The sequence below is a fragment of the Perna viridis genome, chromosome 10, assembly GCF_037379345.1.
Source record: "Perna viridis isolate PV_CMFRI_1.1 ecotype Kerala chromosome 10, ASM3737934v1, whole genome shotgun sequence".
Classification (NCBI taxonomy): Eukaryota; Metazoa; Mollusca; class Bivalvia; order Mytilida; family Mytilidae; genus Perna; species Perna viridis.
In genome coordinates, this window is record NC_142454.1 from 33,134,494 (window position 1) to 33,162,405 (window position 27,912).

The window sequence follows — 27,912 nt, forward strand, 5'->3', positions numbered from 1 at the left end:
GTTATTACTCGGGGTAAAACCATGCGTCATAAATGGCCAGCCCGTGGTAAAACCATGCGTCATAAATGGCCAGCCCGTGGTAAAACCATGCGTCATAAATGGCCAGCCCGTGGTAAAACCATGATAAAATGGATTTCCGTGATTTATTTCTTAACAAGACCTACCTATTTCAGGGAAGACTTAATTTTTTAACACCATAGTTTTATCTTCTGATACAATAAAATAACAGTGATGTTGCACTAGTGTACTCTTATACACTCATACACTCTGCTTTTACACCTATACAATCATATTATACACTCATACACTCTGGTTATACGCTCATCATGCACTCAGTTTTACACTGATTCAAAATCTTGTTTAATAAATCTACAGTACTCAGATAGTACGATAGAAATGTGATATTTTCTGGGTATATCGAATATTTACAGATTAAAATATTAAACGAAAGGAAATTTGTTTTTGTTCATTCAATATTTGTCTGGTTTCGATTCCACGATTTATTACATGCAAAAGACGATAATTGCTACATGATCGAAACCGAACTTGCCTCGGTTATTACACATTGATGAGATGAACACACATGCCTCTGAAAAAGAAAACAAGTGGAATATGATAGAATATATATCTGCGTTATCTGGAGTATTTCATCTACCGACGGTTTGAATGACTTTTGCTGAGTTGATATGCCTTTGAGAAAAATAAATTGATTTAACAGATTCGATATGATTTTCATCAGCAGGTAGAGGTGGCGATAAATAGATATAAGTGCCGGAGTGATTGCCGATATATCTCACTATTAGACAGATACGAGTGCCGTAGTGATTGCCGATATATCTCACTATTGAAGCAAAATATCAGAATCAACATAGTTTCACATTTCCAATCAAATTTCGAGTATGGCAACCGACAAGAGAGAGTAAATATAGCAGATTATCCGACGGACATTTTTTCACCATTATGTTTTTTTTATATATTTTTTAAAATAGTTCATTTTATACCCCATCAACTTGAAATTCGTCTACCTTCATTCTTGGTTTGCTTAATCGTATAATGGCGTGTCATTCGTTTATATACTATCTCTCTAGGGAAATTGCTTATCGATATATTTATGAGGAAATGACATCGATATATTTCTGTGGAAATGACTTATCGGTGTATTCCTGGGAAATGTCTTATCAATATAATTGCAAAATTGTTCTTCCCTTGCCCATGAATCTCGATGTATCAAGTTTAAATCTCGGAAATGTATTCTGGTGATGTAGACAGTATCCCGAAAATGTGACTTCATACGGTACGAGTATGAAAAATGTTATCATAGTTATCAAAAAGTGTAGGAACGTTACATGAGTTTAAGTTTTTGAAACTTTCGTGTATAATTAAATAAAATTTTGTCTCACATTGAACTTGTTGAATATTTGTTATTATCGATGACATTTAGGGAAATTTGTGGCGTCATTTTTCGAAATTGACAGATTTCAAAACACCTTGATAGCATTTGGCGTGTATAAAATCCAAACAATTGATATCCACAAGAAAGTATATGATAGAAACTTTTACTTGTATTATTAAAAAGTAAATGTTTTGGCAGCCGTTTCCTTGAAAAATATGTAGTTTTAACACGCATTTCAACATTTCACGTTTTAACAGCACGTACTTCCAGAGTAATGTTAAAAACACTGGTAACTTTTTCAAGTCTTTTATTGTGGTATATATCAGTTTAATATTATTGGATGTAACGGCGTAGAATGAAGCTGTCTGACATAGATAAGAAGCAACAATTAATTGCTCAAAAGAATGTTCAAGTGGGTGCCTAAGTGCTTGTAGCATTATTTTATTACGTTCATTCTTCTATGATTCTGCAACTGTTGGTTCAGCAGAATGTCGCACGATTGCTCATTGTTTAGCTTAGTAATTGCATGTCAGGATAATTTCTAGGAATGAACCGACTTTCTGCGTTGTGTCAATATTTTTCTTCCGATGAGATACAGATACAGATTGCATGATATTTCGCGAATGATTGCTGCATTTGAGGGATAAACGTGCCTCATTAGTTATTGTTGCTAGTTATGCCTTAGTACTTCTTCCGTTGACAGATACGAATATAGGTTTGTTCATTTCTTGTTCTCTACTTGGGTTTTCTGTTTGTTTTTTGTTTGTCCGGGTAATTTTAGGATTTAGCAGTGTGTCAATATTTTCCTGTAGATAGTGCAGCTTGCATGATGCTTCACCAGCGCTGCTCTAGAGAAATATACATGCTTTGTGGCTTCATGACTTATTGTTGCTTGCTTTCCCTTAGTACTAATATCGATGACGGATACGATTATAAATTGTTATGTTCTTTTCTGGCATGTTGAGTTCGTATTCTCTATTTTAATTTCTATTTGTCATGAATGCTTAAAAACTTCTTAAAAGTGCCTGCATTTTTAATGCTCGATAAATGCATATAGATACAGGCTTTTTGGTTCTTCATGCTTTTCTTCAAAAACAAATTCTGGTATCGGTTTGAATCGAAGAAAGGGTTGACCTGGGTTAGTATATGTATTCTCGAACATTTATCATTAATGCCTTAATTGTATTTTAGGCATTCTACAGTAAAAGCGAATGGTTGGGTATGTATTCTTCCGCATCCAGTTGTACAGAATATAAATATGTATTTTATCACTGTTTTTTAAGCTTCCGTTTGTAGTGTATGGCTGTCTTAATTGCTGTTAGGCTGAAAGTATTGTCAATGGTGTTGTTAGGCTGAAAGTATTGTCAAAGTTGTTGGGTTCGTAATCGCATACAAAAATATAGCAATAGTTTTTTTTTATGACGAGCACATTTCAGGTATGAAAATGTAGGTCAAGAGTAACACATTTCTTAATTCTGGTTCGGTTCACCTTTTAGGCTAAAATTTATCCAATAGTAAACCGCACTAACTTCAGGAGAAACCAAGACAAACTTTTAAAGGGGCAGGGCTGTGGTCACGCCAACGAACTGAAAATAACTCCGCCGCATTTTGTGCGCCTGTATGTCTTGTTTCGTTTGCTTTTTGAGTTTACTCTTGAGTATTTGGAGTCTGTAAGAGCAACTATTTCGCTGTACCTGTGTAGAATATTGTTTTGGGAACAGTTGCAGCTAGGGTTGCATTGTCGTGAAGACCTATGAGTGGCCTTGAGCTGACAATTTTCTTCCTGGTGGGGTTGTTGTCTTTTTGACATACTCACCATAACAATTCACTTTATATTCGCATTTAAACTTGAACAGTCAAATACGTACATGTACAATAAAGGACCAAGTGGTTCCAAAAGGTTTAGTCCTATCACTGTTCTATTTTTTTTTCAGAGTGGAATATGACAACTAACAATAAACATACCGAAAGTTGTATTTAAAGGCTTGCACGTGCTGCACTGTGGAAGATATATATTGACTATAGACAAACTGCATGCAGCAATTATCTTTATCTCACTGTTAATTTTTTTTCTCGTTACTTGATTACGCGCTCTGATCGAGTTTTTGATGCATGCATGTACATGTATGTATTTTTATTTGCACGTTTTTATTTTCTTAACATCTTCTGGTGCATTTTTTCGATATAGCTGGGTTGATTATGTTGCATTTCTTGCCAAATCTCTGGTGTGACAGTATTCAATCCCGCTTACCATTTGTTTATGTTTATGTGACCATTTTGTACCAAGCAAGTTAATAAACAACATGCACGCACATCTAAGTTGACATGAATATGGTAAGAATTGTAGCAGACCTTGTTTTTCATTTGACTGACGCTTTTGGACTGCAACTGTTTGATATTGAAAGTACGCACATTTGATGGAATGACGGATGTTTCAGATAAGTTTATATTTGACAAGCAGGTATATACAAGCATTTTGTTAATGGCACTCATGACTACCCCATGTATCAATATATACATACCTAAGGCACTGACGTAACTAATTGTTCTATTAATTAACGAACATTGTCATTTGTTTACAGAAACTATGCATTTCTGACTCATATTATTTAGGCAAATTATTTGTATTGATCTTGAGTTAGATTTTACAATGACATGTCTGTGTGGAACAGGAGCGGAGTTAGAAGGGGGTGCCGGACGCTGGTAACGCAACGTGAATACATTTTGTAGCTGATACTTGATTAAAATATATAATTTGCCATACTTAATTAAAGAATTGGTGTATTACACACTGCATGTTTAAATTTGCTAACTTGGCGCGGCACTGAGGTTTGTATTTATTCATGTCATATAGTCCTTCCCTGTATTATAATATTTAGACCTATGCTTTGTCAGTTTTAGAGATGACGCATACACGCCACGTTCCAACTAAATCCACCTATGTGAAATATTTCATTGCGAACTAAGAAATTTCTACATGACAGCTATTGCTGTGGCTGTCCATTCCCATACAAAGCACCGCGCGGTCATGTGTACGCTTCATGCAAATAAATGTTTTAGATAAATTGACAGTATGCCACTGCTTTCTGTACGTTGAACTTGCATGGTTGATCATTCATTAATACCTCAAATTAATTAATTGAACATTGTTAGTATCTTTTTTGTGGATGATTTATGCACTGACCATCTGAAAGGTGATTGAACTGTGCTTTGTTGGCTCCTACATAAATGTTTTTGTAATGACTGACCAACAAACACGGAACAGTAATATCGCATGATTGACGGGTAATGTGTGCACTAGAAGGCGACCAATTGACTCTTAAGCGCTGTTACAAAAGCCAAAAATAACGCTCAGTTGGCATGATTCTGTCATCAAAGACAACACATTATCAAGCGACAGGCTGCTGTTCTAGAGTTCAGGCATTGTACGTCCTTGATCAGTTCGGTTGTATACGTAATTAAGACATCATGAGACACAAGCATTTATATACTTAAGATCATTTTGTTGAGTAAATTGTCACGGATTGTAGTAGTACACCTTCTTTTTTCTATTATTTGTCGGAGTCCAAACATTCGCTGTAATACTATAAAACCAGCGCATGTGTTCGTGGTCTTTCTGACGGTTGTATGTTATAGGGTCATTAAACCGTTCGTGTATTTGTTTTGAAGCTTTTGAAAACATTGACTTAAATAAAACTTGGTAGGCTTCTCTCCGCTTATGATATACATGTGCGCGTATGAGGTACAGGTAGTGTCACTCGAAATTTAAAACAAATTAATTTAACTACTAATCACTGGCTGAAATGCCAATTTAGTTGTAAAACTAAACAAGTTGCTCTTTAAACCAATCATTACATTAGTTTATCTTCCATAAGCTGGTGTTAATAGAACATGAAACTCAGGCTATGTGTTCTAGAAAAGTGTTCTTGCAACATCGCCACTTTTGAAGTGCCCTTTAGTTTACTACGATGTTCAGCAAATTAAGACAAACACAGATTTTCTTCTTGTAGATGTAGATAAGAAAAGACTTTGTACAAAGTGCCTTTTTATATATCAAATTTCAGAAGCTCTGATTATAAGGATTGGCTTGCTGTTCATTAGTTACGGCATTACAACCCGAAAAGAAAGCTCAGCCAAGCTGGGTTTAATTAAATGCTAAAGAACATTTGATGTTTGGTAAAAACCATCAGGCATATTATCCACAGTAGAAAATGACTTATTCGAGATAGCCAAGATATGACTGCTGTCGCCGCCCTACTAATAATGATATTGTAGTATCAGCTGTTATATGGATTCTTGTCATTCCGATCTAAGCATGTTGTCGTTTTATCCAAGGATAAAAACACTTGTGAATATTTAGACATAATGTTTGGTACAATGAGTCTTTTATCCGGTTTAATCTGATAGTTAATTGAAATTGACAAAAAGCTTAAATAATGATTTTGTTTTGTGATTTGTGAGACAGAGGGATGCAGTATACAGCATGTTTACTTGCTAGCTTTTAATGCGGAAGAGTAATCAAGGGAATCAAGATTCAAGCGAAAATCAAATGAATGTAATCCAGGCACAAACACCAGAGATGGAAAACAGACACACACAAGAATGAACACAAAATAACCATAATAATACATACAAAGTAACAAAAGTAAATGAGCAACTGGGACTCTACTAAAAACTGGTAGCATGTACCAGGTGCACCGGTAGGGTAAGGTCCTCTGCTTTTCTAGAAACACCATGTACAAATTATAGGATTGAACAGAAACTTATATTCATTTTCTAGAAATACAACTTATACAAGTTGCTAGGAAAGAGCAGGAACTTTCATACACATTTCATATTATACTTTTATAGACATAAGTGGTAAAATGGTTATGTCATTGGCAGTATCAATTGAAAAAAAAACATGAAATTGTTGTGCTAGGTATACCCCACTCATACAGGATGTTGATATCGCTAATAAAGGATGCTTAATCTATTTAAAGCCATATACCATATTTTAAATCAATCAGTCCAGTGAGAGTCGAGATTTTTATGACGAAAATTTTCTCTGTTATTCAATACAGTGAAAATAGGAAAGTCCCAGGGGACAGAAAGCATCCAAAATGCATACAACGTATGTCCCATCTATATACTAGTTAAGCCATATTCAAAGTTTGAAATCAATCCGTCAACTGGAATCCAAGATTTTTGTGGGTAACGGAATGACGGACGGACATAGAGATTCCAAAACATCACCTGCTCATTGAGTAGGGGTATAATACACCAAGAGTATACGCGTCAAAGCCTAGGTATGCGACAAGCTAGGCTACATGATAAGTAGTAGTGACAGACTGTAAACCAGATAGTGCTAATAAGTTTGAGTCAGAGAAAACTTATAGGCTTTAAGCGTTATATCATTTGCTTAAATGTCCACACACGTCATCTTAAAGTGTTAGTTAAATTAACAATTCTACAAGACTTAATAAAATTGCCAAGTTTTGTTACTCTGGGTGTGTTAATCTAGGATCAAAACTTTGTATGTGAGGTCATAAAAGAAGCCAGTACACATGTAACGTTGAACACATACAAATAAAAGATGTTTTTTTTTGTTTTTTTTTTGCAAAATACAGCAACATGCCCGTATCTTACACTGTAGTAGTGTTGTGCCTGGTTTTTAGACCGGTGGTCTGGACATGTCAGACATATTTGAACAAAATCTTTTTATTATGCAGCAGGGACTGACACCTTTCTATTTTCTAGTAATATCAATTCAGTTATGTGAATTAACAAATAAAGACCACATCCTATTCTCATCATTTGGAAGTACATTCACCCTCTGGTTCATCAAGGTGAAAAAAAAAGATATTTTAACAGGTATAAAAAATAGTTTGTCATGCATTTTTGGTGGGTGAATTACATTTGATATTCTGCATTGCTGGCCTTCAAGCTCAATATGACTAAAAAGCACTGATGGCCCAATTTCAGTCTGGCAGGAGTTAATCTGTAATATTGGGTAACTTGTAGTTTCGTACTTTTAACAAAAAACGAAGTTCTTATCTGTTTATGGCTCATATAAAATAATTTCTAGTTGATGTTAAACTGTAAAAGACATGACTATCTTTTTAAATATCAATATATTTAACTTCGTCCTCTTACAGGTTACACCTGCCTTATATTAGAACTGAGGAGCAACAATATGATTTTCGTAGGCACTCGGGTCAGATTTGATAAAAAAAAAAAGGTCCAATAGGTCACTTAAATAACTTTGTGGAGGAGGAATTTAGGATAACCAATAAAGCCTTTTATAAAAACTTAAAATGGAAAATAAAAAGCCAAGACAAAAATTGACATGGATCAGAATAAAAAGTTTGCCCCCATCTTAAAATCAAACAGTTGCTCCCTAAAACCATTTTGGCAACTCACACTAAAACTCTACCATAAAATATACTTTATTATGAAATTTTGATGTAAGAAAAAAAGGTAATAATTACTACTTCCAAGTTGTTTACAGCAACAGAACCATGCCTAACAAATGTTAGCAATAATTACTAGGGTCATTCCACAATGTGACAAGCCAAATCCAAGCCAATAAAGGTGAAAATCCAAATGTTTAGACCATACCATACATTATAACATACTAAATACTTTCATTCTTCATAGATCTCAGTCACTCAAAAAATAAAAAAAAAATTATAGAAATTTTGAAGTTTAAGCATGGAGTTATGAACTGATTTTTCCATTATTCTTGAACTGAATTGACAAATTTTGAATATTTACTTACAAAATCTGCAAAATACTGATTAAAAATCAAATTTTATAGATCTGTTTAAATTCAGTACTTTTTGAAAAATTGAATACGCCAAATAAAACAAAATATTGAAGTTTGTAAAAAGCTTAGATAGTAAGACAAGAATAAATAATAAATTTCAAGAGGTAGAATTACCTGTTGGAATTCAGGAAGAAATTTGAGAAAGACAATCCTTCAAACAAGTTGACAAATGGATATTTTTACTTAACTTTTCAAGTGTCCCCTACTTTTAGCAAATATCTACTTGGTAAACATTAATAAATACAAATACTATTAAATCATCAAAATCTCAATATATTATTATTTATTGTAAATACTAAGTCGCCAACGATTTGCAAAAATGTTCAACTAACAAATCATATGCAACAACTTCGCAAACAGAATGGGTTAAAACCTGAATTTCATTAGGAATTATGAAAGACAGATAACTTTGAGTTCGGTTTGACATAAACTTTGGATAAATTTGTTCTCAGCTTTAATCTGCTATTTCAATCACACATCTGAGAGAAAAACCAAAGATTTTTTTATGGTTGAACTAAACTCAAAGTATCTTTCATGTGTGAATTGTACAACTCATAAAAACACTGCATAATACAAAGGAATTTTAATAAATAAAATGATTATTACATTCTCCGTACACTTTCTCTACATTCTACCATACATATAATAATGCAAAAAATATACCAGTTAACGAAAGGAAAAAAAAAATAAATAAAAACATTAAAAAACTCCTCAGAGTTGAAGATGGACGGATTTTCATGAAATTTGGATGGATGTCAATACTGAGCTTTTCAATCCCTGCTTAAGTCTCTTTAAAAATCTCATTACATATGTAAGGCAATGTCAATTTTAATTTTTCATCAAGATCATTTTCCTCTTCTCCTTCTGAAAGTTGTAGCACCAAAAGACCTGCATCTTGCAACAATTGAAATGAATTAATTCATTAAATGATAACATATTCGGTTCTCTTCATTAAAGAAACATGAAAAGCTGAATCTCTTTAAATTTTATGAAACAAAGTTCACATATCACATTTCGGAAACTGGTTGAAAAAAGTGAAAAAATAATTTTCATTTTTTTCTTCAAATTCAAATTTTCAACTAGTTTTTGTAGATGGACAGATGGAAATGCTTTCCTTGAGAATGTAATACTTATAAGTTTAATATCATAAATACCAAGAAGAAAAATTATAAAATAGAAGTCAGAAAATAAATAAAAACACAGCACTGTACATAGATTTATCACAGATAGAAACAACTAAGTCCCATAACCCAACCCTGAAACATGGAGAGGCTAATTTATAATTTGGAGTACATACATTTCTGACCAAATCTTTGGCTTCAATATACCTTGCATAATATTCATAGCCTAAGTAAAAAGATATGTACTAGTACCAACAATTAAAGGGACAATTTTACTTGATAGCCTGACTTCAAATTATTGTCCATGTATCTGTATTTGAAATACTACTCCAAAGTATGAAAAAGCCTTATGCCATAAAAATTTCTGAATGAGATTAATAATTCAAGAAGTTAATTATTACATAAAAATACTTTTTTCATTTTTGTAAAAGATGGTACACTAAAGTCACAGCTAAATGATCAACTCTCAATTCAAAATCATGCCTGTGAAAGATGTTTCCATTTTTTAATGTCAACTTTCTGGCTCGAATTTCTCAGTCGAAACATAAACCAAAACCAAAGCTTTTACCAAGTTCAATCTTTTCAAAAGCACTGAGAAATATAGCCATTATTTTTTTCTCTTTTCTATCACAGTCTATTTCATATAAATGCTAACTTGGCAGTGGATACGGTGTTACCAAGGTAACATCCTAGCGGCAATTTCTACACATAATATCCATGGCAACCAGATATAAATAAATGTCAATATCACATTTGTTGCTATGCAAATTGTTTTAAAACCTAAAAATAATTAAGTCCCGGACTTTGATCAAAGAACGTCATTTCCTAAAGATTTCAGCGAAGTGTCGATATCGTCAAGGTAACTGCTGCGTTCAGGGGATCGACTGCGGTGTCCTGAATATCCAAGGTAAGATGTATTAGGGCTACGATATCTGGAAAAATGAAAAATTCATTTAAAATTTCACACAATCAAAAAATTTATTATGACAAAAATGAGACAAAATGACTATATCTTTTAAGCATTAGCACATGAGTATGAAAATGTTAGAAAAAGAACTCCACATGTGTAACGAAATTCCGGAGAAATAATACACCTATTAAGGGAAAAAATGAGGATCTAAAAACCATGTCCTGTATGCTTGGAGTACAATGAGTATTATAATGAATTAGTCATAATTATGACTAGAAACTATTCTAATAAGCTTACATGTCCAAATTCAAAAAACAACATGGATGTATTATGTGATCATTTCATAGTATCAATAATTCATGCATAGCTGTGTAATTTGCATTCAGCCATCATACTATTTAAAGCCTCTTTATAGCCAATTAATCTAATACAAGCCTTACATCTTCTAGATTAATGACTACTTAAAGCAAAATGACCACCACAATCTTGTTTACTTGTTTATTTTTTTTTTTTTTTGTGTGAGAGATTTTTATCTTAGTTCGAGTTAAATATGTTCCATTTTTGTTTTTATCCACTGGAAACAAAGGAACATCTAAACTTTAAACTAGTAGTGGATTTCTCAAGTTCCTTGGAGAAAACACAATAAAACACAGAACACGGAATACAAATAAAAAAAACAAAAAAACTGCAAAACTCACTACAGGATAACCCTTACTTCCAACTCTTATAAACATATGGTCAAACTATAAATCGTTAAACAGGAAGTTGATGTTGCTTCAGTCTGAAAATTGAATCCTACCATATGGCATACCTATATAAAGCTTTTGTGAATATGTATCAAATGGTGGCTGTGGTAAGAACATGTAGATTCAGAGTAAACTGGTATAAACATTTTGTATCAAAATCATATGGTCAAAATAAACAAGGTCAGAAAACAGGTATTTGATGTTGATGTAGCTTAAGTCTGAAATCAAATCTTATGATATATCATACCGATAAGGCTACTGTCAAAATATTATTCTGTTATACAGCTCCAGAGAAAACTTACCAAAAAGGTACAGACAAACGGGCATCACGATCACTATCTACACAGCCAAATGTGCCACATATGATAATCATATGGTGCTCGATTCATATGATAAACATATGGTAATCATATGACAACCATATGATATTTAATATAAGATAGTCACATGATCATCACATGATCATCTATTAGCTTTCTAACGTTATATGTTAATTTTGGCATGAAAACATGATAACCATATGTAAAGTGAATCATATAATTATCATATGGTGCTTGATTTATACGATAATCATATGATGCAAACTATATAATTCTCGTATGCGGCATATTTGACTGTGTACCCCTAATTTCATAGCAGGGGTGTAATAAATAGAAAACTTCAAAACAGGGGAGGGAACTCTTTTTTGAACTTGTTAGTCTGTATATCCAAGGCTCTACAATACTGCAAAGAGCACACATTCAAATGATACATAGCAACATGAAACAGCATTCAAATCTTTCATAACACCATACTTACAAAAGAATGATTTAAACTCTGTTAAATAAATGGATTGTGTTTAATCTATGAATAAAACTCCAGGTTAGGTAAGTTGACATAAGAAGAGAAAGCTAATGGATGATTTCCCATGATGCTGGGCAGCAGAAATGATTTTCCTTAGCTTTGTGAACTGATTAAAAAAAAAAGATCCACTATCCCTGAGAAATGTTAACTCTGTATACTCCATAAAATTCTATATCATATGTTGTCATCAAGAATCAGCTAAGAAAAGGCCCAAATTTGATTTTATACTTAAATGTCTATAATTGACTTGTTAAAGTAAGGCCAATCACTCACAGACATCTTGATATTGTGCACTATAAGCATACTAAAATTTGGCAATCCCCAGACATCTTAATTTCTGATTTTAAAACAACACACAATACTTTTATTTCATATCATGCATACCTGGATGGACTTGGTGACCTAGATCTTGACCTTGATCTGGTCCTTGTTGTAGTCGTTGTCAATGTTCTATGGTAGGAATAAGATGAGCCTCCAGCACCAGTAGAAAAATCCATTGTTGGTATAGGTGGGTTCAATCCATGTCTCTTTAATTCCTGAACAGCTCGCTCCCTGTTAACGAAACCATACATTTAGTTCAACACATATTCAATTAAATTCACATAAATAACAGAACCTTTGTAAGTGGGGAACCTGTATGTGTGGTTCAGCCAAACCATAACTTCAAAGTCCCATCCCCCCCAAAAAAAAATGTAAATTTCAACAGAAAAGTTTAACCGTCTAATGATATCCACAAAATTAAGAATTCGGGAAATAACACATTACTGGCAAACTATAGTACCAACGAATAAAAATATTTTCACAGTATGTAATGTATCAAGATACAATCCCATTTTTGTGATGTTTTGTCTGAATATAGCTGAAATATTGCTGCTCGGACGTTAAACCCCAACAATCAATCAATCAATCACGTTCACATGCAAATTAGAATGTTCTTATTAAGTACAGAGTACCCTTTAGTTCATATTGTTGAAGCTGGTTTGAAAATCAGCAAAATTTTTTATTGATGTACTACAATTAAGTTTAGCAAAATTATTACATTGTATAGCCCCCCCCCCCACAAAAAAAAAAAAAACCAAAAAAAAAAACAACAACAACAACAAAACAAACAAACAAACAAAAAACAAAAACAAACAAACAAAACACTAAAAACAAACAAACTAAACACTAAAAACAAACAAACTGTATTTGTAAGTTAAAATGACAGACCTTACTTTAAGGGATGTAAATCAATTAAGAAAATAACGAAAGCTGCAAAATTTTCACATGGTTTTGAACTAACCTTTCAAATTTCTCACTGGTAAGATTTCTTCTAAGCCTCTCTACATCTCCTTCAAGTTCTACATTCCTTGTTCTTAGAGAAGCTATCTCTCTTCCTTGACTTTGTCTGTGAAAACAAGTAAAATAAGAATACATTTAGGACCTTAGATACAAGTTAACTATTTCTGTATAATAAATATGTACCATATATTGACAGTGCGCTCTCAATGCCTTTCTGAGTTTATCAGTAACAAGAAGATACTTTAAAAATATAGCTGGCAAAACCAACAAGATAACGAAAAAACTAAAAAATGTACAAATAAGCTGCTGATATTTCTGTCTCACTAAATGAAAACACTTATTCAAGGACACATTTTGTCAAAACATATTATACAATATACATATTTTTCATGACTTGGTTTCAGCTTTTCAAAATTTTTCATCAAAAAAGTTTAATCCTATTTAAAATTTTCTACAAGTTGATAACAGCAACACATTTAAAAAATGCAGTATTACAGACAGACAGACATACAACTCTTACATTTTGCTCTCATTAAGTGACAGTCTGTCTTTCAGCATCTGTATTTCAGCATTTTTCTCCTGTTGATTGAGTTGTGACTGGAAGTCCTTCTCTCTGTTATTCTGTAATAAACCTTCGAGGTTCTTTAGATTTGTTCTCTCTGCAGAAACCTGATTTTTCAATAGGTCTGTCTCTTGTCTCATGTCATCTACCAGGTGTTGAAGCTGCAAATATCAAATATAAAATCATGTATTACCATGTCTAAAAAAATCATCAAAATGGAAGGCATGTGAACATTCTTACATAAGGTTTCATTGATAAAAAAACATACAGCCAAAGTATTAAGCGATTTTACAACAAACAGACTTAAAGGAATTGGATTTTTATACAAAAAAAATATTAACTTGGTTATTTAAAAAAAGATTTGAGTATTTTCCCTCATATTTTTATAACATGATGATATATCTCTTATATTTGACTTTTATAAGTGACAGCGAAATACAAAATACAACACATTGTATTAGTGTATGATAAAATTTTCTTAAATGTTTACAACAACGCTATTTTAAAATGTGCCATTCACTACTTAATTTTCAACTGGAGTGATAGTAAAGATAAACTTATTGGTATTAAAATTAAAAGGTCTTAAATAAAAAAAAAACAGACTACAATGAATCCTTAAAACATATTATTTTGAGTTCCCTTCCAGTAAAATTGAACCATAAAAATTGATATCCCATTAATAACTGAGCTTTGCAGTATCAGTACAATACCTGTTCCCTGTCCAAAGAAGATGAGGTCAGCTGCCTCTGTAGAGACTCCTTAGATCCCTCTAATTTAGCACAAAGTTCCCTAACAGCAGTTAGGTCCACCAGAAGGTTCTGTTTCTCCTCCTCTAGCTGTCGGAGGTTCTCCTCAAGGTTACCCACAGATCGTGTAAGGTTGGATACCTGGAGCTCATAGGCCTGCTGAGCATTCAGATGCTGAAAACACAAACATTCCAGATTACCTCCAGTATAAAAAATGCAATACTGCATAATGTATATACTGATAATTAAAATTAAAATTAAAAGGAAATAAATATCACATTTGTAAATGTTTTGTGTACCATTTTTCACCTCAATGATGACACATGTGTACAAGAACAAACCCTCTGTGTGATACTTCAAATAAACTTAAAAACACATTCATATCAATTAAAATAGTAACCATGGTAGACTAAATTTCTAATAAAATCGGCACATCCCATAGTTATGACCATAGAGTATTATTTCTTTCCATTTTCTATCTTGAGCCTTGTGATTCTCAGCAATTAATACAAGGAGCTTTCTCTTCAGAAGTGCATTCTGTATTTTATCTTCACATTGTAGCAAAATTTGGTACAATTAACAAAGTTAATAAGTTCAAAGTTTCACCTATAACAAAATTTCTATTACCATACCAAGTCAAATAATGTATAATTTGGTAATACAGATAATTTTTGAAAATAAAAATAATACAAAAATATAAGTATATGATATGATAACTCATGCAAATCATTAACTAACTTGAAAAAAAAAGAAGAAAATATTCAACTCAATGAAAAAGGGCCATATTTGCCCCTCTGAGTAATAACAAAATCAAATATGAAAAGAAAATTTTAATGAATGATAAAACAAATATATAATTTAATAAAACCAAATTTCTAAGAATTTTGTCTTTTTTGGAAAAGGGCAATATATGGGCCTCCACTATATACAGGACTAGATCTTAATTACACATACAGTATACCTCATGGGGTGATACCTATAAATAAAGATTAGCTTTTAAAAAATGATAATTCTCTTGTTAAAGATTTATAATTAAAGAACTTTATTACTCAATCTGAATCAAGACAATGCCTTATCAAAAAAAAAAAAGAAAAAGAAAAAGAAAAGAAAAAGAAAACTTTTAAATTTTTTTGTAATTCAGACAAAATTCTTAGATGTCCACACCACCAGAACTAGTTATTACTTATTTGATGGTAATATACCGTTAGATCAACCGTTAGATTTATAAAAACATCCAGCAATCACATTATTGCATGTATAAACTGACCTCATTTTCTGGATTTGAATGATAATACAAGTATTTCTTTTTTTCTCTCTCCTCATATTACCTCCTGAATTAAATGACAGTTATGTTAAATATTTCTTTTTCACTTCACAACCTTACCTCAAGAATTTAATGACAGTTATATTAAATATTTCTTTTCCCCCTCACAATCTTACCTCCTGAATTTCTCTCTCCAAATTATCAATTTTATCCCTGTTCCTCCTGATTTCTGAGTCTTTGGTCATCAGTTCTAGTCTGAGGTTAGATCCCTCACTCTCCAGCTGATGGGTAGAGGTCTGGTACTGCTCTGCCTCCACAGAAAGAGCTCTGTACTGCTCTAATAGATCAGATCTCTCTTGTTCCTAAAATATAGAAATGCATGATTATAGGACATTATTGAGCAAGCTTACATATCCTATGTTCCCTTATATCTCTTCAGGTGAACAATTTCATATTGTAAACATATTCATTTTCGCGGAATCTGTCAAGTGACCATATTTGTGTGCTACGATTTTTGCGGTTTAATAAACTAATTAGTGTTAAAAACCAATTAAATGGGTACTATTTTTCATGCTTTTCAATCCACCATGAAAATAGCATAAATAAGTACAACGCGAAAATGAATATGTTTACAGAATATCCTTTTAAATAGCCCCCTCTACATTTGAACACTGTTGAACAAGCATACATAATCTTTATGTCCTCCCATCACCCTTTGTATATACAATAAAGTTGCATTGGTATCAAAATAAGATAACAGTAATCAAAATTCCTTGTATAGCATTTGGTAGAACTTCTCAGTGTTGGATTTAGCTTGTTATTTCGATATTTTTGTGTTTTCAGTGTTTCAAAACCAAATTTATATATAATTTATTTTTGGATTTAGATCCATCTAAGTATTGGCTTTAATGCTGCTGATGAGTTTACTTCTTGGAACATGTGTACAGCATATAGAAATTTGCAATATTAGTATGGGAAGTATTTGTATTTATTAGAATGTGTGGAGTCTTAAAAGAAACTATAGAGTTTCAATCCATTCAGTATTAATTCTATTTAATAAATAGATTTTTATTTAGTAATTGTAGATATTTATATATCACATGTTTGTATTGTACTGCCATATACTTCTAAATATACAACATTTTTTGATTTCTTTTATCAATTAATGTTAGGCTCCCTTTTGATGAAGTTTAGGACTGCAATGCTGATGATTTAACAAGTGGGATATTTTGGAGACAGATAAGCAACAATTACCTTCCTAGACAGAAGATCCTCAGTTCTCTTCACCTCAGTCATATAATCCTGAACCTGGTTCCTTAGTTGTTCTTTGTCGTCCAAGGCATCTTGTAGTTCCTGGTTCAATTTCTACAATTTAAAAAAATAAATAAATGTCTATTTATTAAAGGAATTTATGAACTTCTTTCCCCATCTTACTGAAATGTGTCTTCTTGCATAATTTTTTAAAGTGCACTATTTCAAAGTCTAAAAAAGAACAATTTTGGATTTTACACGTAAATTTGTGTTTAATATTGCTAAATGCAGAGCAATACAAATATTTTCCCTTTATACTGTAAATGCAGAAATTATTGAATGCCTTAATTATAGCCACTTTGTCATTTTAGTCAGAAATACAATTTAATTTTTTGTGATTTTGAGAAAATGTACCGAATTAGTAATGTTAAAAAATTCCATAATGAAATTTTAATTTCATAATAATAATACCATCACATTTTAAAGTAGCACTCCAGCGACTGCAAAATGTGATTCATGCTTGGAGAGCCTACATATTTTTATTTTTGATATTTTGTTTAAAATGCTTTAGTAAACAGAAATTAACACTTGGTTTTTCGTATAACCGTGCTCACAGGAGATAAAAATTGTACAGAATGCACTGTAGAATTCAAAATTAAGGGAGATAACTCTGTAAATGACACTCAAATACAATAGAATCTATTGGATTTTCAATGTTGATTATCTCCTAAGAGCAGGCAGATTTGAATGAATAAGTACACATTTCATAGTATAGACCCATGAAACAATTTAATTACAAAAATAAAAATATGTAGCCTTTTTTGGGGTGTGTCACATTTTTCAGATCTTGCATGATTCTTACAAAGACTGCTACTTAAAATCTGAATTTACGATAATCCACTCCAATAGATAAACATTAGCAAAAAATTCCTCCATATGTACACAAAAGCATTCCACTATAAACAGTAGAAATGTTCATAATCAAAATCTGTTATTCCCAAGAGTAACAGCTCACCTGATTTTCTCTTGTCATGACAGCCAGGTCATCCTGTAGGCGTCTATTTTCCCTGAGAGCAATATCTTTACTCCTGCTTGTTTCACTCAAATCTTCAGTAGTGCTATCACACTGTCTCTGTAAACTCTTTATCTCACGCTCCTTCATACCTATGTTGTCACCAGCATGCCTATCAGGGAAAACAAGATAAAACCGTAAAAATCTAGTTGAATAAGAATCAATAGGCACTTTCCCATTTTGAATTGTCTTTAAAAGTACTTTAAGTCAAAATATTACTTGCTAAAATACAAAACCTCTGATGAAAACCAATTTTGAATACTTGGGAACATTTAAGAGAGAGTCCATGCAAAAACCAGGCAGTGGGTTGCACATAGCAAATTTTGTTTTAAAAAAAAATTCATACATTTCATATCACATATGTATCCTTTCTCAAAGTTCATAGTTGGTTTGTTGTTTATTTGTTTAATAGGAAAAAAATACACAGAAAGCATCAAAAGTCATTGAAAAAAGGGGAGATAACTCTATCTTTTTGTGCCAAATTTGGTTGTTTGTTAGGGAACCAATTGTTTTTCAAACCATCCATTGTTGTTTAAACAAATCTGTTTACTATTTGACATACATACATATATATGATATAAACATTACATTGAAACAAAAAATTCAGTAGAATAAAATTACCCTGTGCCAACCATATCATAGGATCTGCCTGATTTTTACATGGACAGCTTCTCAATTAGCCATTACCATTATATCATTATATTATAAGTGTTTAAGTTGTTATTCTAACAATTAAATGTTGATATCCTTTTCTAGTTGTAAAATACATTTTACATGCATCGGCAACAATATTTATAAAGTATGCAGTTATATAGGTTTGTATTTACATGTCTAAATGATATCATACTTCATGTAGTATGTATCTTCCTTTATTCTATTCCCAAAAATTTAATGTTTTAGAGGGTGTCAATAATGTCAGCACAGTATAAAACTCAAGGACTCCTTTAAATCATATTCAGCCTCGTCTTACAAAGAAAGACAACTAATTTATTGGCAATTTCAACTTCACTGAATTTATAAACTTACTCTAATTGTGCTTCCAGCTCATTGCATCTGATCTTCAGGTCACTTATCATTTTTTCCTGCAATAAGAAAGAAAATCATTGTAATCTTAATTGAAGAAGAGATTAAAGTTTAAAAAATATACCCCTCAAAAAGTTCTTGTGACATATTAAAGCAATATGTCAATATGATTTTCAGTTCATCCGTTTAATTGAAACAAGGAAATTGATACCATGAATTGATTATTATAGAGATATATGTACTTCAAAGACAAATTCCAAATAATTTGAGAAGTTATTATTCATGTATATCTTAAATAGGTTTCTATCACAAACCTTTGTGAGAAGCTCCTCATTGAGCCTAGCAACTTTCTCAGCCTTCTCATCAATGGCTAATTGTAAGTTGTCTTTCTCTCTGTCAAGGGAGCTAATCGTCAGTCTCTGTTGTCCAGCCTCGTCTTTAGAGTTGAGAAGAGCTCTATTGAGTTCGGCTATTCTCTCCTCCAGCTGCAAGATCTTCTCTTCCTGTTCTTGTACAGCAAGATCTCGTCTATTGAGACGTTTCTGTGTATCTTCTAATGATTTTTCTGTCTCCTCAGCTAATAATCTGCAAAAAGAAAAAAAAATTTAAAAATGTCAATTTCTTAGGATTAACAAAGTTCCAAATAGGAGAGGGTGAATGTGAGTAAATTTGGTCTATACTCGGCGTCACATAAATAACATACTGTTAAAATTTGAATAAAAATATTTTCTACGACTTTATTGACACTTACCGTCGTTTAAATTGTCTTAAATGACTTGCTCATTCGTTTAGCCAAACGGTTTCTCCCTTAACATTGAATTGTTAAATTCCGGTCAGATTTTAATTCTCGGTGCCAATATTTACATTGTAAAGTCGGCCATGTTTACAGTGATCGAGTTGCTAGGAGATGTTGTTTACGTTTAAATGGTTTGTCCAAAAACCGAAGAACCCAGAATGCATTTCAGCGTTATATCGGATATCTCAGATTTATTTTACGCGAACAACGTACAATACCGAGAAGTTGATCAAGCAGACGATTGTCACCGGAGTTGGACAGGAACTTACAAACTTCGTTTGTAAACAATTGTCCCGTAGAAACCAACATGGCGGATATTAGCATGGGATTTTCCCGTAAGGATTTGTTACGCATGATTTAAGCTAATAAGCGACTCGTTGGTACTAACATGTCATGCATATATGCGAACTATCTTCAGATTAAATAAAAGAGAGACAACTCTAGCGGTAAGTCCCGACGGTTTAAAAAGTAGAGCTTCAATTCGAAAATGTGTTGTATGTGACGTCGAGTATAAACAGTGTAAAACTTTGTGAATTCAACATAATTATGTTATAAGCAAGATTTCTAACAGAAATATGAATCAAAACACAATGTTATTGTTTTCTTATATTCTAATTACAATTTCTGTATGTGACTATACATGAACTTAAGATTTTAATTTTGCCACTGTTTGTCCTAGTTATCACTTGTGAGCAAATTAGCAGTACAGTAATATATACTGCCAATGAAAATGAACAAAGTTCTATATTAACTGTATGTGAAACCCTTTTGAAACCATATATACATATTTTCCATGTTTGGTCTTTGCCTCTGGATTACTTTCTTTTGATTTCCACTCAAACCTTGGTTCCCCTGATTTTTCTTTCAATAGATTCATTTCCTGTATCTTTAATGGGATATGAAATACAAAACTTACTTCATTTGTGTAGCAGTAGATCTCTGTTGGGAAGCTTCATCTTGTGTATGTCCAAGTCTTAAGGCTTGATCTTTCACCTGGTCCTCGTAATGTCTCACATCTTCTCTAAGGGAAGTAACTCTGATAACTAACTCATTCTTCTCAGTTTCAGCCTGAAGCAAAATAACAAAGTTAATTCAAGTCAATTGATTTGGTAAAACTTAGAGATGGGTACAAAAGTTTATCTTTAAGAATAGGAAATTTTACAACTGATTAGCAACTTTTTCATTTTCAAATTTAACTCTTCAATTCCACTAAAATAAATTGTCGATATTTTGTTAAAAAATATATTTCTTACAACATTAAAATGCTGTTTTGTATTAGAGCATGCATGTAATAATGTCTAAATGGTTCTAAATTTTTTACATTACTTATAATTATTGAAAAATCATGACTACATCTAAGCTTTTTTTTCAAGATATGAATAAAGTATATATTTTGTTCAAGTAACATTTACAAAAAAAATGTGTTTTTCTGAGCAAGGTTTAAAAACTTTACTTACATTGTGTAGAACATTCTCCAAGTCTTCTATTTTCTGTTCCAACTTGGCTCTGTCTGACAAGGAAGATTCTGTAGCAATCTTTGAAAGAACGAAATAAAATTCATTACCATAAAATCTTACAAGTCTTTTCAAGTTCTTTTTTTTTAAATCTTATGATTCAAATCTTGCACTGTAAAAATGCAACTGCAATTTCTTACCTGAAAATTAATAAACCTAAATTATAAATTTTAATTTCATTAATATCTATTTAATATCTCTTTCAGTTTGTATGCACCACATTTACATCAAAACAATCTTTAGAGTTATTTTCACAATTTTTTTGTTTTTAGAAAAGTCTTCAAAGTGTTTACTTAGACATATCACAACCTCACTTGAAATAATCTTCACAGAAAAAATAAAATCTGTTCTATAACCCTTGTAAAATCCTACAAACATTACCTTTGACCTTTTAAAGATTCTGAATACTGACCTTTAACCTTTCCCGTAGACTGTCTCTCTCGGTTGTCATTCTCCTAAGATCAGACATAGCATCGTCTCTCTCATTCTCTACACGCCGGAGGATAGCCTGAGCTGCCAGGGAGGTCTTGGGAGACTTTGGTGATCTAACAAGTTCTCTCCTCACTCTCTGCAACTCCTCCTTTGTCTGAAAATGACAAAAAAAAAAATAAATTTGTTGTCATGTTGTCATAAATCCTTGCCTTGAGAGAATTCAATAAAGACAGTTCTGATTTTTCTAATCCATTGATTATTAAACAATATTTACTTCACATTAGAGACATCTGATTAGTCTGTACTATACAACTGATTTGCAGAGAGCTCAAATTCTTCAATGTCACAGGAACATATTTTGAGTATAGTATGCTAATTTTCTTATTGTTTATTGTATAAAACATAAACTAATGCTTTATTTTAAAGTTTTCATCAAGATACTGTAAATAAGAAAAGGGTCTTATCAATTAAAATAATCTGACCTCATCATACATGGTGCTGAGCTTGTCTCTTTCTGCTGTCAATACTTTCACATTGGCTTGGATCTGATATTAAACAAATAATAATGGCCAAATCAATACATTAGCTATACATGTTAAAAAAAAACAACGGAAATACATAAAAGCTGTATTATTCTCTTATGAATATTGTGATGTACACGTTCACATTATATCTTTTTGTACACAACATGTATGCATGTTCTTAGGGGGAACTTGGATTTTCAAAAATCGATATGAATCAAAATTATGCAAATAACTTCTTAAATGAAATTTCAGGAAGCCTAGAAATATACATTATGTACCTCAGCCATATGTCTTTCAAATTTGTCTAATAATGCCTTCATTTCATCTCTTTCTCTGATCAGTTTGGCCACTTCTGGATCTTCACCTAAAATCTGGAATGAAAAATTGGTAATATTCTGTTCTATACTCCCAAGTTAAATAATTCAGAAGCACCCTGAAACTGATATTCATGTTGCACTTTTAATGGACTCCTTTTTGTGGGAATGGAGTGCCAAGAGTATTTTTTACCATAGATATTTTGATAAGCTCTGCCAGACAAATAATGGTACTTCAAAGTGACCTATTTCATAGTCCATAATTTATAATTTTGCAGGATATTCATATCATTATATTAAGGTTTTCAAATATAATACCTTGGTAGGAGTGGCTCTAGCAGATGACATAGATTTCTTGGTGGCCTTAATCATCTCATATTCTTTCTTGTAATATTCCTTCTCTTCCTCCAGGACCCGTATCACTGTTTCATACTGGGCTACAGTCTGGAATATAATGTTATAGTCATAAATATTTCAAGTGGTAATGTTTCCTCCTTTGAGAATTGAAAGGGAACACAAGTTCATTGTAACAAACCTAAGGTCATTAGCATTAATACTGTAAATTGAATCAATCTCTATATGTTTGCAATGTTTGAATTTTTTACTTTCAAGCTATAGCCATGAAGCTGCTTACATTTGTCTATACATGTAACTTTAAATGTAACAGTTTGCACATATAAAATAAGTAAGCTGTTAAAAATATTCCTTTTTACATTTTCATAATGTAAATTTTGAAATTATTGCAATTTAGTGAGTTTAATTCAAGTTTAATTTTTGTGGTTTCAAGGAAAAAATATATGTTCCATATGATCAGCCTTTGTTTTTTTCAATTTTAAATCAGTCACCTTTTTGCAAAAAATTTTGAATTTACAATATAAAAGACTTAACTGAACTAGTCCACTTAGAAGAGACACTTTTAACCAGGCATTATAAATATTAGAACAAATGACAAATTCAAAAACAGCTTTAAGACACACAACATTTAAGGTAAAAATCAGCAAAATGTTTTATTTTGTGACATTCTGATATCAAACTGAAAGCATCTTAATGATCAAAAGTTCTGTTGATGAAGCTACTATGCATTCATTAAAATTATTCCCATGAAACACATAGTAAAAATTTCTTGAAATTTAAATATTAGGTACCCCCATAAATTCTGAGGTTTTTTTTTTTTAATCTAATGTAATGCTACCTTCTTATCAGTTTTTGAGGTAGGTGTTCCTGCAGCCTCCCGTATGGGACTTCCTGCTCTTGAGGATGACCTTGACCTAACAGGGCTACGACTCCTGGTTGGAATCTCTCCTCTAAGCATTTTCTGGAGAGCATCAGCTTGATCACGGTAGTAATTTCTCTCCTCCTCAATGCTACGAATAAAGGCATCAAGTTTGCTGGAAGTCTTGCCTTTCTTTGTGGTAGCTGGGCCATTCTTCTTTTTCAGTCTTTCAATCTCTAAGACTAATTCTTTCTCTGTAGAAAAAAGTAAGAAAAGATTTTTAAAACATTTCCATCACAAAAAACAGCTCCTCTTGTCAGGTCAGTAGAAACTTGATGCTACAGGCTTTATATTTATTTTATAATTAGTGCACAGTAAACAATCATCTGACTTCCAAAAGTGCAGGTTTTTGCCTTGAATTGAAATCTTTTTCCATTAAAGATTATTTTAGCATACAATTACATAACCCTAAGAAAAATGCAACATTTATAAACAGAAAGTAAAAATTTTTTTATGAACTGACCATTAGCCATGAGTTTGTTGACCCTATGACTGATCCTTTTCTTATCTTCGGTTACTCTATCCAACAGTTCCTCTAGACGTAACAGGTCGCCATTTTTAACCGACAGCTGTTGTTTTAACTCTGACTGCTGGCGAGATAATGTCTCATTTGCCTGAAATAATAAAGAAACACCAAGATAATGTCTCATTTGCCTGAAATAATAAAGAAACACCAAACATTTTTCTTTGCTTTCTTTGCATGAGTTTTCCTATCTCAGGCTATTATCATATGTAAAATATAAACAATAACTTATTACCAATGTCAATAGCTTGACAGAAAGTAACAATATCTTGTATTCATATCAACTCAAAATTATTTTCATGCAATAACATGACTACATTTTTGCCATGTAAAATATTAAATAAATACTTATCGGTAAATAAAACTTTAGTTGCAGATTAGAGCACAGTGCATTGAGAATACATGTGGTCAATTTTTGTCAGTTCACAAGTTTTTGTGTTTCACTTTTTAAAGTCTTCAACACAGTGTTCTCAGGTATCATGTGTATTTATAGTTACATTCAATTTATACTCACAGCCTTGAGTTCAGCAACAACTTGGTCAAGATCTTCCAGCTCATGTCTAGATTTCTCCAGTTCATCCTACAATCAGATCAATGATACACTACAGTCCACATTTACAGACATACTCAGTGATGATTTTATGAGGTCATCAAACAAAAAGGAAATTGGTAAAATCGGAAAAAATAAACATATAAAAAAAAGAATGGTAACAGTAAAATGCGGATTTCAATCAGCAGAATTCCACTGAAAAGCAAAAAAAAAAAAAAAAAATCATCCTTGCATACTGGACTGATAGTATTTTTAGTTTGGTCCAATTTCTTCAAAATTCACAACTGCTTTCTTTAGTCAATGAACAGTATTACCTTTAGATCTTTTCAAAGCATTTCAGCTCATTTATTTGTCATATTAAATTTAATTCATGGCATGAATCAGTGTGTGTGTGTGTGTGTGATTTTTTAAATTTTTTAGTAAAAATATGAACTATGAAAACTTTTCAGAGTGCATTGTTATTTTTTTTTTTCAGTTTGGATGTGTGATTTTTACAGTTAGGTCTATTTTCACACATAACTTATCACATCTTAGTACAAACTTCACATTACTTAACAGATCCCTAAAATTATCATAGTCTGTACGAATTCATGCAAATCTTATGATTTATAGATAGACTAGATCTACACTATAAAACTGACTTGAATATTTTTATTAAGTCGTACATGTATTAAAAAATTCTGACATGCAATAAAAAGCAACTATTCAGTGACCTACATTGCTTCAACTAAAAGTTGTTCATATAAATGTTTAAAAAATTGACTCTGAGTTTAAATTTGTGTAGCTTTCATCATAATTTGGGCAAAATTTTGATAGCATGCTTTTTACCTTGTCATTAAGAAAACAATACAATATAACTCTACACATGCTCCTACTGTATTGGATAATTGAAAACAGAATTTAAGGCTGTGCATGCAGTTCTGGTGTAGTTTCCCACAAAATGTAAAATCTATTGAGACTGATTTCATGCACTGTACATTTTTAAATCCTTACCAAATGACAACAAATCTAGAAAGGCACAAATGTTTGTAAAGTAGTATCCTGAATTAGAATGAATTTTCAATTTATCTGACTTGATTTTCCAAGGACAACAAATAATGGGGATAATGGCAACAGCTGAAGTAAATATAAAGTAAAATAAAAATCTGATATTTTTTTTATGGAACCAGGCCTTGGTCTAGTACAAAAATATCTTTTTTTAGAATCAATTTACATGTGGTATATTACCACCAATACATAACTTAAAAAAAAATTACTCAGTGAAAAATTGAGCGTCAAACTGGTACACCTAAATTTCATTTGTATAAAAAAAGTATGATTTGGGTAGAAGGACCAGTAAAATAGAATATAAAAACTTGACCACCTCTTAGTATTTCTCTACACATACTAGGCTTTGGTTTGCACATCAGTCTGGTATGGAGAGTCTAAAATTGTCAGGACGCGAATTAGAAAATTTCCTAACAACCTATAATAGTTTCATTTGAAATTGTTCTGAATATTAACCTTCGCCTCTGTCATTTCCCTGTCAGCTTCCTTGACAACTAGATCTTTATCTGTTTGTAAACGTTTAGCCATGCGGTCAACGTCACCCAGGTCATATTCCAGTTCTTTATTTTTAGCCTCTAATTGCCGAGACTTGAGTCTGAGTTTTGAATTTTCACTCTCATACTCATCCCTCATGGTTAAAGTCTCGTTCATCTTCCTCTCCAATTCTCTATTCTTCTGTTGCAAGAAATCAATCTGAAAAGGAAAAGCAACTATTGTTGATTGATTGAATGATTATCCTGATTATAGTTTAATGGCAGATATGTCATGCATTCAAGAATAAACAACTTATAAATTGTGCAACTACTGTAGTTAAACAGTTAAAGGGGTGCGAAGGGAAAACTAATTGGTCCTGTGTGGAACGGATACATTTAGCACTTATTATCGCCCTTGTCAGCTTAGAAGATTAGTCTGTGAATTATTATGGTGATCCAATGATATTTATGGTTCATATACTTTGGAAAGAAAACCACACTGAACTATATCATGCATAAGGGGCATTTACCCCCAGATATCTTCTATTACATGGTTGAAATTGAGATATCCTCATGACCACTATCTTGTTTTGTGAGTATGTGTGTGTGTGTGCAGAATGTACCAAGCATATGTACGAAACAACAATTATACATAGATCATGTAATGAATATTTTACCATTTTCTCTATCATGAGGATACAATTAAGATCTTTCAAAATTTCTACCTTCTAAGTGAGCTTTGCTATTCTACCTTCTAAGTGAGCTTTGCTATTCTACATTCTAAGTGAGCTTTGCTATTCTACATTCTAAGTGAGCTTTGCTAACCTAATGTTTTTCATGGGTATAAATGTACTTTACATACCTGTATATTTAGATGTGAAATCATCCTTTCGTTAGCCCTGTTCCTGGCCTCCAGGGCCACGACATCTGATGGTCTGCCTCCGTCTAACATTCTGTTTAGTCTATCTATCTCCTCATCACGTCTGTCAACCTGAAGTTAAAAAGAAAATACTGTCATTAAAAAGAATAATGGACTACTTAACTATAGTGTTGTGATTCTAAATATGGCTAATTTTAAACAGACAACTTACCCAGTACATGCTACTTATATAGAATAATGTCCATTTTGTACTGGTAAGGCAGAAAAAAAATATAAAAAATGCCGCTCAATTGGGCAAGAAGTGATGCTAATGATACTTTTCATCAATATAACCAACATTTTTATCTTTGTCAGAAATATCACATTCCGTAGCTTCAACCATCGGGGATCTCTGTGAATAAAAACCAGAACTAGCCATATTCTCCTTGGATCCAAATCTAGAAGGGTGTTTTAAAAAATTTCAAGGGACATTATTGCATTTCAATGAAGTTTGAGTTGAAAGGTTAACTTAAAGGGCCTTTTTGCTAGTGTTTTTACCACAGAGCATACAATTTTTTTTGCCCACA

At 32.1% G+C, this 27,912-nt stretch overlaps 1 protein-coding gene and 1 long non-coding RNA gene across 6 annotated transcripts in view; one reads left to right on the plus strand and one right to left on the minus strand.

Annotated features, from left to right (window-relative positions):
* The first annotated feature begins 1,968 nt into the window (after positions 1-1,968).
* Positions 1,969-5,818, plus strand: LOC148605477 (uncharacterized). Its single transcript, XR_015915937.1, has 3 exons — positions 1,969-2,108; positions 2,585-2,612; positions 5,458-5,818. It is a non-coding gene; the product is annotated as an uncharacterized LOC148605477 (long non-coding RNA).
* A 1,987-nt stretch (positions 5,819-7,805) lies between these two features.
* Positions 7,806-27,912, minus strand: part of LOC148605478 (centrosomal protein of 135 kDa-like) — a 40,841-nt gene continuing 20,734 nt past the window's right edge. For 3 of the 5 annotated variants that reach the window (XM_088548945.1, XM_088548950.1, XM_088548949.1), the window contains 22 exons: positions 27,329-27,457; positions 26,450-26,686; positions 25,940-25,954; positions 24,911-24,976; positions 24,337-24,487; positions 23,793-24,067; positions 22,919-23,044; positions 22,565-22,657; positions 22,245-22,307; positions 21,743-21,916; positions 21,274-21,351; positions 20,733-20,884; positions 19,335-19,605; positions 19,024-19,079; positions 17,941-18,109; positions 16,929-17,039; positions 15,851-16,036; positions 14,375-14,584; positions 13,623-13,825; positions 13,104-13,208; positions 12,206-12,373; positions 7,806-10,254 (listed from right to left, as the gene is read on the minus strand). In XM_088548945.1, the coding sequence (XP_088405071.1) occupies positions 10,131-10,254; positions 12,206-12,373; positions 13,104-13,208; positions 13,623-13,825; positions 14,375-14,584; positions 15,851-16,036; positions 16,929-17,039; positions 17,941-18,109; positions 19,024-19,079; positions 19,335-19,605; positions 20,733-20,884; positions 21,274-21,351; positions 21,743-21,916; positions 22,245-22,307; positions 22,565-22,657; positions 22,919-23,044; positions 23,793-24,067; positions 24,337-24,487; positions 24,911-24,976; positions 25,940-25,954; positions 26,450-26,686; positions 27,329-27,457 (3,162 nt within the window). In that variant the 3' untranslated portion in view covers positions 7,806-10,130. Of the gene's footprint in view, positions 10,255-11,776; positions 11,795-12,205; positions 12,374-13,103; positions 13,209-13,622; positions 13,826-14,374; positions 14,585-15,850; positions 16,037-16,928; positions 17,040-17,940; positions 18,110-19,023; positions 19,080-19,334; positions 19,606-20,732; positions 20,885-21,273; positions 21,352-21,742; positions 21,917-22,244; positions 22,308-22,564; positions 22,658-22,918; positions 23,045-23,792; positions 24,068-24,336; positions 24,488-24,910; positions 24,977-25,939; positions 25,955-26,449; positions 26,687-27,328; positions 27,458-27,912 lie in introns of all 5 variants that reach the window. The other 2 variants (XM_088548947.1, XM_088548946.1) reach the window with 2 other exon arrangements.